The 16365-nt window shown below is 39.6% G+C and overlaps 4 protein-coding genes across 5 annotated transcripts; 1 reads left to right on the forward strand and 3 right to left on the reverse strand.

Annotated features, from left to right (window-relative positions):
* Window positions 1-30: 30 nt before the first annotated feature.
* LOC140775597 (THO complex subunit 4B-like) lies at window positions 31-3496 on the reverse strand. The gene is made up of 5 exons (XM_073118979.1): window positions 3169-3496; window positions 2899-3033; window positions 2085-2153; window positions 1822-2006; window positions 31-373 (listed from the first exon to the last, which is right to left on the reverse strand). Exons 1-5 carry the CDS (start codon window positions 3367-3369, stop codon window positions 217-219), a joined length of 747 nt encoding a protein of 248 aa, XP_072975080.1. The 5' UTR covers window positions 3370-3496; the 3' UTR covers window positions 31-216.
* A 1095-nt stretch (window positions 3497-4591) lies between these two features.
* On the reverse strand, window positions 4592-8069 carry LOC140775910 (ADP-ribosylation factor GTPase-activating protein AGD7-like). The gene is made up of 3 exons (XM_073119402.1): window positions 7184-8069; window positions 6498-6587; window positions 4592-5285 (listed from the first exon to the last, which is right to left on the reverse strand). Exons 1-3 carry the CDS (start codon window positions 7958-7960, stop codon window positions 4818-4820), a joined length of 1335 nt encoding a protein of 444 aa, XP_072975503.1. The 5' UTR covers window positions 7961-8069; the 3' UTR covers window positions 4592-4817.
* Window positions 8070-9427: 1358 nt separating this feature from the next.
* On the forward strand, window positions 9428-15646 carry LOC140775821 (elongator complex protein 1). Of its 2 annotated transcripts, XR_012106817.1 has the most exons (7): window positions 9428-9698; window positions 10168-10491; window positions 10920-14020; window positions 14584-14679; window positions 14872-15187; window positions 15268-15437; window positions 15548-15646. XR_012106817.1 is itself a non-coding variant. In XM_073119266.1 (6 exons), exons 1-6 carry the CDS (start codon window positions 9537-9539, stop codon window positions 15283-15285), a joined length of 4017 nt encoding a protein of 1338 aa, XP_072975367.1. In that variant the 5' UTR covers window positions 9428-9536; the 3' UTR covers window positions 15286-15524. The 2 variants fall into 2 exon arrangements, 1 of the variants encoding a protein (XP_072975367.1); XM_073119266.1 differs by lacking the exon at window positions 15548-15646 and having other exon boundaries at window positions 15268-15524.
* LOC140775822 (probable histone H2B.1) lies at window positions 15635-16347 on the reverse strand. The gene has a single exon (XM_073119267.1). It carries the CDS (start codon window positions 16280-16282, stop codon window positions 15815-15817), a length of 468 nt encoding a protein of 155 aa, XP_072975368.1. The 5' UTR covers window positions 16283-16347; the 3' UTR covers window positions 15635-15814.
* Between the last annotated feature and the right edge of the window lie 18 nt (window positions 16348-16365).

Here is a 16365-nt window from a genome sequence, read left to right on the forward strand (position 1 = left end):
AGAAACTAAAAATAACCAGGCGAAAAGATCGATAAGGCAGTTGCCAGGTACCCACTGAATCCAAGCACTATGTCGAAACAAAGGTGCATTAACAGTAAGAAAACCAAGCTTGATAAATTAGAATTCTGTCTTCCCTTCCCTATAGTAGCACAGCTTTAGAACTAAACAAACTATTGAACACCATCAAGCAAGATAGTAGTGCAATATAAGTACTCCTTAATTGGTCTGCATTGCTTCAGCATGGTACTTTTCCAAGTCAGCATCAAGATCTGTAGTTGATACTGGCGGGGCACGGTCTTTTCCTCGTCCACCACGTCTCCCCCTTCCACGGCCACCACGTCGTGCCAATCCTGCTGTGTTGCTTCTAGGTCCACTGTTACATTGCAATGTCAGAACAAGAAAGTCAGGACAATCTGTTTCATCAACAAACAGAAGCGCAAAGCCAACAACGGTGATTCGAGTCATGTTACACTATATAAGATAAGGCACCTAAGATGTTAGGTACAAATAAATCATCATACATATAGAAAATATGCACTACTACAAGGAAGTCATTGTAACAACCAAGCCCGAAATAAAACAAATCAGGGAGCTCTAATTAAATAGGAACTTAACAGTAGGGGTTCAATGAAATAAATATATATATATATATATATATATATATAACACCTAAACTATAAAGCACGGCTATAGAAATGGATACGGATACGGATATGGAGATACGACAACACAGATATGGGGATATGACAAATTCTCAAAAAATAGCCCTAAATAGAGAGGATTTAATTGTACTTTATCAACTCAGCCTACCAACAGGTATCTCCATTTTTTATGTCTCTTGATCATGTGCCTCTCTCTTCTGGTAAGTCGAGAAGCCATCAGGTGGAAACTCCAGAACAGACTGTTCTAGACATTATTCTCGAGAATCAGAAGATTTTTGAAAGCTTGTTGTCTTTATCCAAGTATAACATGCAATAACAATATATGCAATCCTAACCAAATATTGATACAGTTTAAAATATTTCACATTTAACAGTATAATCCTCTCTTCTTTTCTAATTTCCACCTTTCCTATTCCTTATTTATCTTATTCTGTGCTCTACCAAGGTGCCAAGAAATAATTTGCAGAACATTTCACTCTCAACAAATTGTACAGTACAAGCTGGTCTCTCATTGTCTTTTATTGGCACTATTACCTATGGGTAGCATTAAAGCCATCTCTGAAATTAGATAGAATCTACTAAACTCACTATGAGAAATAACAGATAAGACTGAATAATGTGCAAAAAGAGGCCTTTCCAGGAAAGCAAGAATGACATTAAGATAGAATAGTGTGTTAATGCAGCAAAAAAAAAAATTCTTACAAAAATCATGTTAAAAATATTTTGTTGCCCAACGCATCCAGCAACCTATAGATCAACATAATACCGTCTGGATTGAGGGAACTGGAGAGAGAAAATAAAAAACAAAATTTCCTATTCATTCTCTCCTTTTCTCTTCTTTCATTTATCTTCTTGCCTTCTTGATTCTCCCATCCTCTCCATCCAAAATATAAGTAAAAAATCAAAATAAGAAAAAAGGTGAAAGTAATCATTACCAAAGAAATCATTTCATCACATTCACCTACAAAATCCTGTCTTCCTAATAAATAATTTTAATTTGGAATGTGCAAATTCTCAACCACTTACGAGCCTACTACATCAAATTTAAATCTCATGACACATCAATGGTTATTAAAAATTTTACGTAACTTAGGCGTAACATCTGCACTCATATTAGAAACACTAACCATGCATATACATAAGGGCTAAAACTACAAACCTCATGGGAGCCCCATTCAAATTCCTATGGACCCCATTTGATGCTGGAGGCACAGCAGATGGAGCTGGAATAGTTCTTCCTACAATTTCTATTTGCATTCGCTTGCCATCAAGTTGCACACTGTTGTACCTCTTCACAGCTGCTAAAGCATCAGCACGCCTTGCAAATACTACTTCAGCCGTTCCCTTACAAAGAACAAGTATTCAAAAATAAGAAAGAGACAGTGTAACAAACAAATGAATCAGAGACAGAATATTAAATACCTTAGATCTTCCACTCCTATCATAATGAATCGTGTAGCGCTTCAGATCACCAACCTCTGAAAAAAGTTCCTGCACAAAATTACCAATGGCATTACAATCAAACAGAATGTACACCACCAGATAGGGGAAAGTAACTGCATCTGGAGGTAGAAAAGAAAGACAGGACAAATAAAAAAGGGAAAAAGCAAATTCTTGAGAAACTTATGCCAGGTAACTTATGAAGTAAACAAGTAGTGGTTGACAATTTGACTAGCTACAAACATGATATACTATATAAAATTGAATACATGCACTGTATCTAGATTTTATTTGCACAATGGTGACTAGAAGATCAACTAGTATAAGAACTCAAAAAACGTTTTAGAGATCCCATGCATTTCCTTGTGGATTCATGAAGTAAACTTACAAAGCAAGACAAAGGCATAGATGACACAGTATGTTTTGTACAATGAGAGAGAATTAAGCACCATGTGAAAAGCTGCTAAAAAAAGTACTTGGGTCTTACAAAGCGAAACTTCTAGATCCATCAAGCAATCACAACAACCATAAACTCCACCCTAAAATAGCTTCTAAGAGAACACAAGATGCGGAATTTTAGCATGTCGTACAAACTAAAAACTTGTGGATAGACCTTTTACATTAATATTCTCCAGCGAGAAGATGTTATGCATCCATTGATAACGAACATACATCAAGGATGAAATACTATCTCCAAATACCATTCGTATAAACTATTCCAAGGTCTAAAGTGACGTTGAAAACAAAAGATTATATATAAAATAAAATAAAAGTATGCGAAGGTAAAGCTAAAAACCTTGATGTCTTCGTTGGAGACTCCATAATCCAAATTCGAGATGTAAAGCTTGGTCCCCGTCTCGATCGCCGACGCCCTACCCGCAGGAGCAGGATGATCCGTATACATGTCATGCTGCCACGCTGACTCCGGAGCCTGGATCGGTACATCAAGTGAGAAAACCCTAGATCGAAGAGGAGGAGGCAAGAGATGAGCCCCGACGAGATCAATCGGCGGAGATCGATATCGGACTTTTAAGGATCGGATCCGATCGAAGCCCTAAAACGATACCTTCCCCACGGAGTAAGGAGCGGGGCGATTCCCAGATCGGTTGGGGAACCGGCGTGTGGGACCTGATCCGGCAGACCGGCGGCGGTCCCGAGGGATTCCGCCGCCGCCGCCACCACTACCGGCGGCAGAGACGGTGGAGGAGGAGGACTTCTTGTTGCTCTTGATGATGTCGTCGAGGGACATATCCAAGGCACTCGACATCGCGGACCGATAGAACTGGGGGAAGGAGATGGAAATCTAGGGTTTCGACAGAGGAGAAGTGGAGAGGGGTTTGGGGTTCGAGGAGAGGTGGGGTAAGGGAAGAGAAAATGGAATTGATAAATAAATAAATAAATAAAAGGACAGAAGAAGATGGAAAGCGCGTATTGATGATAAACGTTGTAATGGTATATACTCGTTGCATCGCTGTGTCGGCGTGAGGCCGACGCGGACGCGGACGGTTGTGATTAGGCCAAGATCAGATGGAAGCGCGGAAACTTAGTGATAGATATTATTGATTCGGCTAGGATTGGGGCCAGGCCAGACCAACTCAAGCCCAAACTTGTACTCGCATTCAACTCATCAACTGGCCGGCCTCTTTTATCGAAACCACGTCGATAACCATCGCCAATTTTCACATTATTTTTGGTGGCATATTAGTTCTCTTTAGTTAAGTAAAACCTTCGTAATATTCTGATTCCGTCTAATTGCCATACGAACAATTTGAGATACCATTTTACCTTTATTTTATAAAAAAAATTATTACTAGGAGTAAGATGACCCTTTAATATTTTTATGGTATTTATATTAGATAGCTCCAGGAGCTTTTAAGATATGGAAGCCACTAAGGGGCCTGCATAGCTTATGGTTACCAATTTTTTCCTGTGTGCCCCTAAACCCCATACAATTATTACCCTTTTTAATTATTATTATTATCTTCTTCTTTTTTTAAGCTCTCATGCAGTTACGATTTTTTTTTATATATAAAGAATCTTGCGAGATTATAAATTCGCATGTAAAGTTTTTTTAATTAAAAAAAAAAAAAAAAGCTTTCGATATTGCAAACTTTAGTACAAAAGGTAAAGTTATTACTAGCTCACAACAGTTTATAGACTTAGAAGCACTCAAGCATACAATCTCATGAACACCATATAAGATATTTCAGATTTAGTAAGTTTTATTTATTTTTTAAATGTATTTATTTTGAAGACAGATTAAATATATATATATATAAGAAATGACTTAAATTATGGATATTCTTATTACTTTGGTGTTATATGAAAAAATAAAAATGTTTACTATTATTAAATTTGTTAAAATATAAACTAAGAGTCCCTAAGCAAGTTCAGAGAGGCCAGCCCCGAACTCAAAGTAAATGCCATCATATAGATTTCCAACCAGTAAAATAAGGTGGAAGAAAAAGCATTACTCAAACAAGCAGACAGTAAAGAATAGGATACAATTAGCTATAAAAATTGTTTTCTAAATTAACATCATAATTCGACAACAGAAATGTATAACTGAGCATCACAGTTGCAAAAATAATACAGTACCAAATATTGAGAAAAAGTTTAGTGTTGAATTATCAATAATAGAGCCAGCATAAACACACAAGAATCTTGTCATAAGAATACTTTAGAATCGAAATGAGATTTAGAAGGCAACCAACTTCAAAGGAAGCCACCCTCAGTCCATCCAGAGCCAGATTTTCCACTCTGGTTGTTCCCCTTACTGGAAGAATAGTGGCTGTAGTTGTCATAGCTATCGTCTTTTGCATCGTCCCACCCGGCCCAGCTTTCGCTGCTCTGGCTTGCCTTGCTGGGCTCTTCCTTCCTCCCTTTGTCATCCCAATCATCCCAGGAGTTGACAGAATTGTAATTTCTCTGAGAATTATCATCAGAGTTGTTCCAACCATCTTGTCTAAATTCTTGATAGTGTCCATTTCTCTCGGTCTCTTTGGGTTGCCAGTCGTCGCCCTTCCAGCTGATGCCCTCTTTGGTATATTCCTCAACCTTCTGCGACGCGATTGCCATTACACCTTTCATTATCCCCCACGTCTTCTGCCCAATCTCAGTAGTTTTTGAAGCAACCACATTTACGGTTTCATTGACCTTCTGGTCATAGCCACCTTCTTTCATCTGCATCAAGCCATGCATCGGTTCTGAAATGCATTCCAGTGGTAAAACAAAATGATTTTAAGAAGAAAAGAAATGTAAAAGTAATCCCACCTGCAGGTATTTTCCCCCACATTTTTTAGGGTATCTACAAAATGCTACCCAGAATTTCTATTAAGGACTATTGCATACCCAATTTTAGAGAAGATTATTAGCAGGATCAAATCTCAACTATCGCAAACCTCACATAAGTTGTATGCAACATGAAAGTAAAGCAGGAAATGAACAGATATTGTAAGAAATAAGCTGGCCATCCTGCTCAACAAGGGGAAAAAAATTATCCTATCACACTTCTGCAATTGGAGGAGCTAATAATAAGAAAACTATCAGTTAAGCATACTCACAATTAGAAGAAAGATTCTACTTGAGCTTCACCAAAAAACAAATAAAAAACAGTATTTAATATGCAGCATTTTAATCTTTTTAAAGGTCCAAATTATCCTGGCGTAAACTCAAGGACAACATCAGGTTTACAGCTTGTTTCTTTGTTATCATCTTTACCATAGGACTGATGGGGTATTAATCCTAATTTGATGGAAAATGGAGCCCAAACGAATTAGATTGAACTTGCTAGACAAATGAGCTGAAACTTACAAGCTAGGCTCAGGTCAAGAGTACAAGATGGAACTTTCTAGCTAGCCCTAGGTCAAGGGTAAAATCTCTCATTTCTAGCAAGTCACGGTCGCATGCAAGAGCAAAATTACAATTTCTGGAGAGAGAAAAACTTCAAATCAATATTCTTTGCTGAATCACATATTTAAAGAAGGATCTCTCCCTATCACTGTTATAAAAAATTCGATATAAAAAGGAAAGAATGAAACTTACATCTGCTCAAAATGAATTCCAAGCTAGCTTAAAATGCAAGTATGAACTCGATAAACATATCTAAGATACCGGATGCGATCTATAGTGTCTACAATGCTTACATTTCAAGTGTCATATTCAAGCACTATAGCTTAAGCATCAAAATATCTCAAATATATAATCCTAGAGAATAGAACAACTCATTGCAATTATAGTTGTTTGATATATGGGAGAAGATACTTCAATATATGGTTCTTTATAATTAGGCATTTTAGGACATGCCGAGACATGAAACAATTCAGATTCTGATGCTATGAAATAACATTAATTTCAAAACTACTGTAGGATTAATAATAAGTAAACTCCAAGTACCTTAGACTGCAGCTCCTTTGTGCCTACTTGGACAACATTTGCAGCAGATTGAGCAGCAGAGGCCGCTACAAGTGAAAGACGGCCAAACCCCTAGCAGAAAAGATGATAGTAAGCAGTTTTCTTCCATGGGTTAATAATTGGTTAAATAAAGTTCCATGCGATACAGATGTTAGCATGGCCAACCAATAAAAGTAACAGAACTCGACTTTAGAAATACGAAAATAAGATTTTGTGTGAAACAAATATATACAGTTACTCTCACAATTGATAATTTGATAGTCATAGAATAAGTACGGCAAAATCAGTCTAAGTCATTCATCCTGAGAAATAGAAGAGCTCTATCTGACCATTGTCATGGGCCCTAATTTCTGACTATGATCAGTATTCCGCCTCTAATAAACAAACAGAGATGCAGAGATCCTATATCGGTAGGTTACATTAGATATGTTCACCTCATTCCCTAAAGCGGTAACAATTCCAACACAATCCCCAACATTGGGGCAAGGGAAAACTCCCCTGCATATCTACAGATCCTCTAATATGATATCATAGTCAGAAATGAGAATTTAATAAACTCATCTTCTCATTAATCTAAATCCCAATCTTATAGAAATTTGACTGAATGTCATTTCCTTATCTGATTTGAATAAACTCAACTGCACTCAAAGCTATTTGCAAAAATTCACCTGAGAAACGACTTGCAGCACATCGCCCTGCGGATTGCTCTGCTGCATAGCCGGAGCTGGCGTCGATCCAAATCCAACATACTTCCCGCCCTGTGAGGGCGGCAGCCCCTCTGGCCGCGAGTCATTCTCCGCCATCTTCCTCGCGAAGAAACTCTCCTTATTCGCCGCAGATGCCTCCAACTGCGTCCGCGAGTAGATATCCTCCGTCGATCTGGATCTTGGCGGCTGCTGCCCTGATCTCCCCGCCCTAAAATCCCCTGTCGACTGGTTCCTCCTTATATCTGACGAGGTCGGCTGCGATGGCCGGAACTCATCGCTGTCCCAGCTGTCCCACCCGGAGCTCTTGCCCGATCCGGCAGCCAAGGGCGGCTTCCGCGAGGAATTCAAGCTCTCCTTAACGACTGGGGGGTCGCGCCAGGACCGGCCGTCAGCAAGGGCTTGGATCCGGTCGCGGTACACGGCGGCAGCGTTGGAGTTATACTTGGCGACGATGTCGGTCTCCTTGGATATGCCATACTGGGAGAGGAAGGAATTGAGGCGGTCGTTGCCGCCGGACTCCATCTTCTTGAGTTGGATCTCGGACCACGAGTCCATGGTGACGGAGCGGACGAAGCTGATGTGCACGCCGAGGCCGCGGTGCTTTCCGGAGCACTCGAGGCACATGAAGACGCCGTAGGAGACGGAGGCCCATTGGGGGTTCTTCTGGTTGCAGTCCACGCACGTCTTGTTCCCCGCCTGGGATTGGAGATCGCGGAGCCGGCGAGAGGCCGCGGCCATCGGATCTGGATCTCACGAGATCGGGAAAATTTTTCTTTTTCGGGATAGGGAGATGGAAGAGGAGGGGGGAGGGAGCCGAAGAAAAATAGGGGATTCGCCGACACGAGGTATGGAAAGGAAACGTGTTTGAACACGGGTTCAGGCGTGTGAAATAACGGAGTATGACGAAAATACCCCTACTAATTTATGAGAATGACGAGGAATAAGATGAAGTTGGGAGATCCGCAGAAGTGGTTAGTGGGATGTCGTCTCGTCTCTGCCGGTGGTGGTGGTAGTCTGACCTGGATCTTGATTGGGACAGCTGGCGCTTTTTGGAACCGCCAGAGATTTTGTTTAACAAACCATAGTTGGATTCGTAAACTTAATTGCGATTAGAAATTTTCATTGGCTCAAACGAAGAATTACATAGTTCGAAGAAACTGCACTTTATCATAGAGCTGCCAAAAAAATAAACGAGCGGCTCTGCTAAAACTTGAGTTTAATTCGATTAGGTTAGAGATGAGTCAAGCTTGAGCCATCGAATTTGATTCAAAATTAATATCGAGCAAAATTGAAGCCGACTTGTTTTTGCTCAACTCGATAGACTCAATATATATAATGATAAACTCTAATTCTTAAATTACAATCCCTTTCATTAGCTCAGACTCTACCTCCTCCTCCTTAGCTAGCCACCTTTGACTCCTCCTCTGAGTCTAAGTCCTTCTTATCGAGACTCAAGCTATCATCCTGAGTCACATTACATTACATTAAAAATTAATATATAAGTTAAAAAAAAGTTAAATTACGTATATATATATAATTTAAAAAATAATTAAAGAAGTAAAATTTAATTAAACTTTTATCAAATTAACTATAAAAAATAAAAATACATTTGTTCCGTTATATATGTAGTCTTAGTTAAGAGTATATATGTATTTTATTTGATAAATTACTAAATAATATAATTATAAAAGTATAAAATAATATAATTATAAAATGAGGATTTATATGCTAAAAAAACTAAGAAATAAATAATCACCTATTTAACCGGTTACAAAACTTAAATTTTGAGTGCTTCCTAATATACTTAAGACTTAGACTATTGGTTCAATAACATAGACTATTGGTTCAATAACATTTGGCTTAGATAAATAATTTAGTTGTACAACGGCTCAACGCAATAATAAACCTTTATATACCTAGATTGAATAGGGCCGAACAAGTTGTAAACTTATTATCTAATATACCATGAGGCCTTAAATATTTTTACATCAAGGAATTCTCCAAACTATTTATAACTTATAGACTTCTTGAACAATAAAATTTGTTTAAAAAAAAATATAATGATATTTGGGGGAAAAAGATATCCTAATTGGATCTATCAATTATCGGATCTTATTTTCTGCCCGGCCCATAACAAGAGGATTGGACTGCACGCGAATGGGCCGAGTGGGTGGGAATACCCGTTAGTATTCGATCCTCCTAAACCCTACTCCCGACTCCCGAGCACGAAAACCTTTTCTTCTTCCTCTGCTCTTCGCCTCTTCCCTTCTTCTCCAAAGCTCTTCTATCGCTCTCCTCCACAGCCAAGGCGGGGATGAAGAACCTAAAGCTCGTGAGCGAGCTCTCGCTCCAGCTCGATCTCCAGTTCGAGGGCGAAACCATTATCCTCTCTGCCTTCGACATCGAGCGCAGCCGTGTATTCTTCGCTTCCTCGGCTAATCTCATCTACACCCTTCACCTCCCTTCGTCGTCGGAAGTAAGCATAGTGTTTTTCTGAATTTTTTATTCTTTGTTTAATTTTTGTTGTTTCTGTGTTATAAATATTAGAATATGAATTATCGTTGGTGGTACGCAAGAGAGAGAATTTTAAATACATAACTAACAACAAATGCCATGAAATGCACACAAAAAAAGAAGGCTATTAAGAAGGGTGGGAGAATCGTGCTAGATTTAGTGACAAAGAACGAATATATGGAGATAATTTCAAGTTTTTGGAAAATTGTAGTTTTTGATAGTCTATTATCACACAAATAAAAACAGTGTGAATACACGAGTTAAATTTATATGGTCCAACATTTGAATTTTCCCCGCAAGAATTAGGCCCTAGGTAACAAATTTTCTGAAAAGATATTGCTTTGTATCGAAATGCTTACAGGCTTGTTTCTGGGTGACAATTTTAACTACAGAACAACCATGTTCTTTGTCTGACTGTTTTGTCTGTACAGAAAAGAACTCCTTGGAGCAATGCTCTTTTAGCTTCAGAAGCTGAGGAAGTTACTTTAGAACCTGGTGAAAACATCGTTGCGATGGATTATCTAATGGAGAAGGAGGCATTAATAATCGGATCTTCAAGTGGTTGCCTAATACTGTATAATGTGGATGATAAAGCAACTGAAGTTGTTGGGAGAGTTGAGGGTGGTGTTACGGGCATTGCTTCTAGCCCAGATGGAGCTCTTCTTTCTGTAACCGCTGGGTTAGGGCAATTATTGGTCATGACACATGATTGGGAAGTATTGTATGAAGCTGGTCTTGATGCCCAAATTTCTAATGTAAGTCAAGTCTTATCACCCGTTTTTCTATAATTGTTTTTGTCTTCATAACTGGGGAATCAGGATTTGATCTCCACCAAGCATGGCCACAGTCATGCAAGCATGTTTACCAGCCAAATTTTCATCATGGTAAAACTACTCATCTTCTTTTAGTACTTAACAATCCTTACCTTTTCTAGTGGAGTATGTAGTTGTATAGTTGCATTTCTAAGAAACATAGTTCATGTTGTTGTTTTGTATTTGCTGGTGAGAAACCATATCATACCCCTCCAAGGTTTTTAGTTCCAAGTGTTTTAATGTTCTTACGTGTGAGTTAGTGAATTTAATTGCACATAGTTACCTCATTGGATGAATAACAGTATCAATATCTGGTGGAAACATTAATTCGTTATTCTGCAAAATGCATATCTGAATATGTTTGTTCATAGGGTGTGCTCGCAGATGACCCTGATGGTCCTTCCAGTAGTCAGACACAAAGCCCCATATCTTGGCGAGGTGATGGAAAGTACTTTGCCACTCTTGGTGGAGTTGACAATTCTGCTTGCCTGAAAAAGCTTATGATATGGGAACGTGAATCTGGAATGTTGCTTTCTACTTCAGAGCCCAAGGCTTTTATGGGAGCATCATTAGATTGGATGCCAAGTGGGGCTAAGGTGGCTGCTGCTTATGACCAGAAGGCAGAAAGCAAATGTCCTCTTGTGGTTTTCTTTGAGAAAAACGGTCTGGAGAGAAGTTCTTTTCCCATTGGCGAGCCAGTGGAAGCAGCAATTGAGATCTTAAAATGGAATTGCAATTCAGAACTTCTAGCTGCTTCTGTTACTTGTTCACAGTATGATGCTATCAAAATTTGGTGTTGTAGCAACAACCATTGGTACTTAAAACAAGAAATAAAATACTCAAAGAAAGAGGGAGTGAAGTTCACTTGGGACCCAACAAAGCCACTACATCTGGTTTGTTGGACACTAGGCGGGCATATCATGAACTACAAGTTCGCTTGGACTTCTGCTGTCACTGAGACTTCAACTGCATTAGTTATTGATGACTCCAACATACTAGTGACTCCTCTAGCTCTATCTCTCATTCCACCTCCAATGGCTTTGTTTAACCTCAAATTTCAGAGTTCTGTTAGGGATATATCTTTTGTTTCTAAGAGCTCAAAAAGTCATTTGGCTGCATTTCTCTCTGATGGCAGTTTGTGTGTGGTGGAACTTCCTGAGACAGATACTTGGGACCAATTTGAAGGCAGCCAGTTCAGCATAGAAGTTTGTCATTCTGATTCAAGAATGGAGAGCTTTACACATCTCACTTGGTTAGATTCACATCTTCTGCTTAGTGTATCTTGTTGTTGTGCTGATTATTGTTCAACAGCATCAATGATTGATACTGTGGTTGATCATCAACAGAAGAAAAGGACCTCTTGCTTTTCTTTGCATGAGATTGAACTTGTATGCTCCGAGGACTCTTTGCCTGGTTCAGTGAGTTCTTCAGGTTGGCAAGCAAAAGTGACCAAGACAGTCTCTCTAGATGGCCCAGTAATTTGTATTGTTCCTAACCCTGCAAAGAGATGTTCAGCCTTTATTCAGTTTAGTGGAGGAAATGTTGTGGAATACTCTTCAAATACGGGTTCCTTGAGAATACCTACAGGCTTGCAATTTAGTGAGCTTGATTCTGAATATAAATTTCCATCCTCATGCCCTTCGATGAAAGCAGTTCTTTGTCATGCTAAAGGTGTTGCTAGACCTCTGCTTTTTGGGCTTGATGACAATGGTAGGTTGCATGTGGGCAAGAGAACATTGACCAGCAGTTGCAGCAGCTTTGCATTTTATTGTAACACAATTGGATCTGCTGAGCAAGTGGTGGCACACTTGCTTTTTACCAGTAAACAGGATCTTTTGTTTATTATTAATATAAATGACATCTTATGTGGAAATATGGAAGTAAAAATTGATAGCTACAGTAGTAATCATAATAAAGAAGAAGAAGGCAAAGACCATGTGACTATATGGGAGAAAGGTGCAAAGTTGATTGGTGTTCTCCATGGGGATGAAGCTGCGGCCTTATTGCAAACTTGTAGGGGTAACCTAGAATGTATCTACCCCAGAAAACTAGTTCTTGTGTCAATTATTAATGCTTTGGTCCAGAGACGTTTTAGAGATGCAATGGTCATGGTAAGACGACAAAGGATAGATTTTAATGTCCTTGTTGACTATTGTGGATGGAGAGCTTTTGTTAAATCAGCTGCAGAGTTTGTTAGTCAAGTTAATAATCTTGGCCATATCACAGAATTCATTTGTGCAGTCAAGAAGGAGAATGTCATTAATACATTGTACAAGACTTATATATCTCTGCCTAATGAAACCTCAACTGAATATGCAGATAACTCTCCCAGTGATTGCAAAGAGAGCAAGGTTTCTTCTGTGCTGACAGCAGTTCGTAAGGCTCTCGAGGAACAAGTACAGGAAACTCCAGCAAGAGAACTCTGCATATTGACCACTCTAGCTCGTACTGAGCCTCCTGCATTGGAGGAAGCACTTAACAGAATAAAAGTCATTCGTGAATTGGAACTTCTGGGTGCAGATGATGCTAGGAGAAAACTATATCCCTCTGCTGAAGAATCTCTAAAGCATCTATTATGGTTGACAGACCCAGAAGCTGTTTATGATGCTGCTTTAGGATTGTATGATCTGAATCTTGCAGCTATTGTTGCTTTGAACTCTCAGAAAGATCCAAAAGAGTTCCTTCCTTTTCTCAAAGGACTGGAATGCTTGTCTCCTGTGATTATGAGGTATAAGATTGATCTAAGACTGAACAGATATGATAGTGCCCTTAAACATATTGTTTCAGCAGGTGATGATTATCACGAAGATTGCATGAATCTGTTGAATAGTAATCCTGAACTTTTTTCCCTCGGCCTTCAACTGTTCACTGACCCTGCCAAGAAGAGGCAGATTCTGGAGGCATGGGGTGACCATCTTTATGCTGCAAAATGCTTTGAAGATGCTGCTACAACTTATTTATGTTGTTCCTCGTATCAGAAATCTTTGAAGGCATATCGTTCTTGTGGTGATTGGAAATGTGTTCTTACAGTAGCTGCAATTCTAAAGCTAGGAAAAGAAGAAATTCTTCAACTAGCAAATGAACTCTGTGAAGAATTTCAAGAACTTGGGAAGCCAGCAGAGGCTGCCACAATTGCACTTGAGTATTGCAAGGATTTTGTTAGAGGTGTTCGTTATTATATAATGGCACGCAAATGGGAAGAGGCTCTTAGAATTGCCTATATGCATGGAAGGGAGGATCTAGTCACTGATGTCAGAGATGCAGCCTTGGAGTGCGCGTCCACATTGATATCTGAATACCAGGAAGGATCAGAAAAGTTAGGAAAATACTTGGCCCGCTATTTGGCTGTGCGTCAGAGAAGGCTGGTGCTTACTGCTAAAATTCAGTTGGAGGACAAGTCAATGAGTGATGCTGAGTATGATATTGTTTCAGAAACAAGTAGTTTCAGTGGAATGAGTGCATATACTACAAGGTATAATCTCCCATTCCTAATTATTTATTTCTAATGCAGTCCTTGTAGAGAATATATTAAGAATCAAAGCAAAAATCAGGTGAACTGTATACAAGACAAGGGATGGAGAGAGGGGCATGAGTGTACAAACCCACAATATATGTTTATCCTTTCGCTGCTTTCAACTTTCTCATCTTTGTGAACAAAAGAGCCAATTCAATTGCTGAACAATCTATTTTTTTTATTATAGTCGGAAACTAACTTTGTACCTAAAAATCACTTCCTGCCTTCTCCATGTGGAACCCTTTACTTACCTGACTCTATGCACTACAATTGGTTTAGATATAGTCAAAGAAGTTGTTTGCGTAACAGCTGTTGTTATTTAAGTGCTGCTCTTATAAATCTCTAAAAGAACTATTGTTAAAGTTTCTTGCATAGCAGGACTCAGATCTAAAGTAGCATAACTTCTGTTAGAAGTAAATCGGTATTCTTGCTGCATCAATAGTTATGCCATTCTTATAATAGTCGGTTGTTTGTTATATTCACTGGATAGCCTCACATTCGATTGTCTTCTAACTCAACAGGACATTGAGGACCTCTCGTTCTTCCCTCACCTCAAGCAAAGCCAGTAAAGCACATGCAGCGAGAGGACAGAAGGGTGGAAAAATACGCGCAGGAAGGTAATATGTGAAAACCCTCTTTCTTTCTATAGAATTTTCTTGCACATCCACCTATTGGGACCATAGTAAAATGAAAGAGGAATTTGTCGAATGATCCCAGAGAGAGAGTTTAGAATTGACTTGATTATTACATTTGATATCCTTTTTCTTCTTTATTTTCCTTATCCAATATGAAACTTATGAATGCTGCAGCCCTGGAGAGGAGATGGCACTTGTGGAGCATATGAAGGGAATGTCTCTAACTGCCGGTGCTCAATGTGAACTCAAGTCCCTGATTATTGCTCTTTTATCGCTTGGAAAGGAAGACACTGCTCGGCAGCTGCAGTACGCCGGAGATAAGTTTGAGCTGTCTCATAAGGCAGCAATAAAACTGGCTGAAGATACAATGGCCAGTGAAAAGATAGACGAGAATTCGCAAACTCTGGAGCATTATCTACAAAAGCTGAGATCTTTGCCCCATCCTGAGAACCACTCTTGGCAAATCAAAGTGCTATTGCCACCTCCACAGGTAATTTAGTACTCATTGTAAATCACATACTACTCTTTTGTGTTGAAGTATGTATGCATTACCTAGATTCCTGTTCCCAGTTTCACTCAAGCAATTAGTTGGTAGAAAGGACTTGATTACAATTGCACACGGATCATTGAGACTCAGCTTGGAGATGGAATTAAAAGTGAAGATATCCATCGAGAGGTTCTTTCTAGTGATCAAGACCAGGCAGCATTTAGCAGCCCAACTTTTCCATAAGATCTAACTGGTAATGGAGATTTTGTTTTCTTTTTGATAATTTAAGAACATTTGTACCAGATTTATTTACAGCATGTATACTAGCATATAATTCGTGCACTTTTCCTTTTTGAGTATTAGACGAGGATATTTGTGTTAGCTTACAAGTCGCAATAAGAACACCAACAACGCAACGCTTAGGTGAGATGATACACTTCACCAACCATATCCAGGTCAAGAGTTTTCTTGCTTGCAATGCAATTTAAATTATGGTCAAGATTACAAAAGGATAGCATACTTCTATGTTACATCCGACTCTATCCTGTAACCAAGCTACTAAACTATATCAAAATACCCCCAAATTAACCCTAGATTTTCAGATACAGGTCAGGAAAGAACCCCATCGAACTAAGAGCTTGTAAACTTGGTCACCGCCTTGGTGCCCTCGGAGACAGCGTGCTTCGCGAGCTCTCCTGGGAGGACGAGGCGCACCGAGGTCTGGATCTCGCGGGAGGTAATGGTCGGCTTCTTGTTGTACCGCGCGAGGCGAGAAGCCTCCTGGGCGAGCTTCTCGAAGATGTCATTAATGAAGGAGTTCATGATGCCCATGGCTTTGCTGCTGATGCCGATGTCCGGGTGGACTTGCTTGAGAACCTTGAAGATGTAGATCTTGTACGTCTCCACGCTCTTCTTCGCCTTCTTCTTCCTCCCCTTCTTGTCTCCGCCGCCTTCCTTAGAAGCAGGGAGGCGCTTCTCCGCCTTGGGCTTCTTCTCCGCGGGAGCCTTCTCGGCGACGGTCTTCTTCTCCTTCTCCTCCGCTGGCTTTTCGGACGCGGGCTTCTTTTCCGCCGGCTTCTTCTCGGCCTTGGGCGCCATGGGAGAGGGAATAGAGATCGAGTGGTTTTGAAGAAAAAAAGAGACGATAGCAACGAAGAAGATATTGGAAATCAGGGAAGGTA

This window comes from Typha angustifolia, chromosome 14, assembly GCF_048772165.1.
Source record: "Typha angustifolia cultivar Huaian chromosome 14, ASM4877216v1, whole genome shotgun sequence".
NCBI lineage: Eukaryota > Viridiplantae > Streptophyta > Magnoliopsida > Poales > Typhaceae > Typha > Typha angustifolia.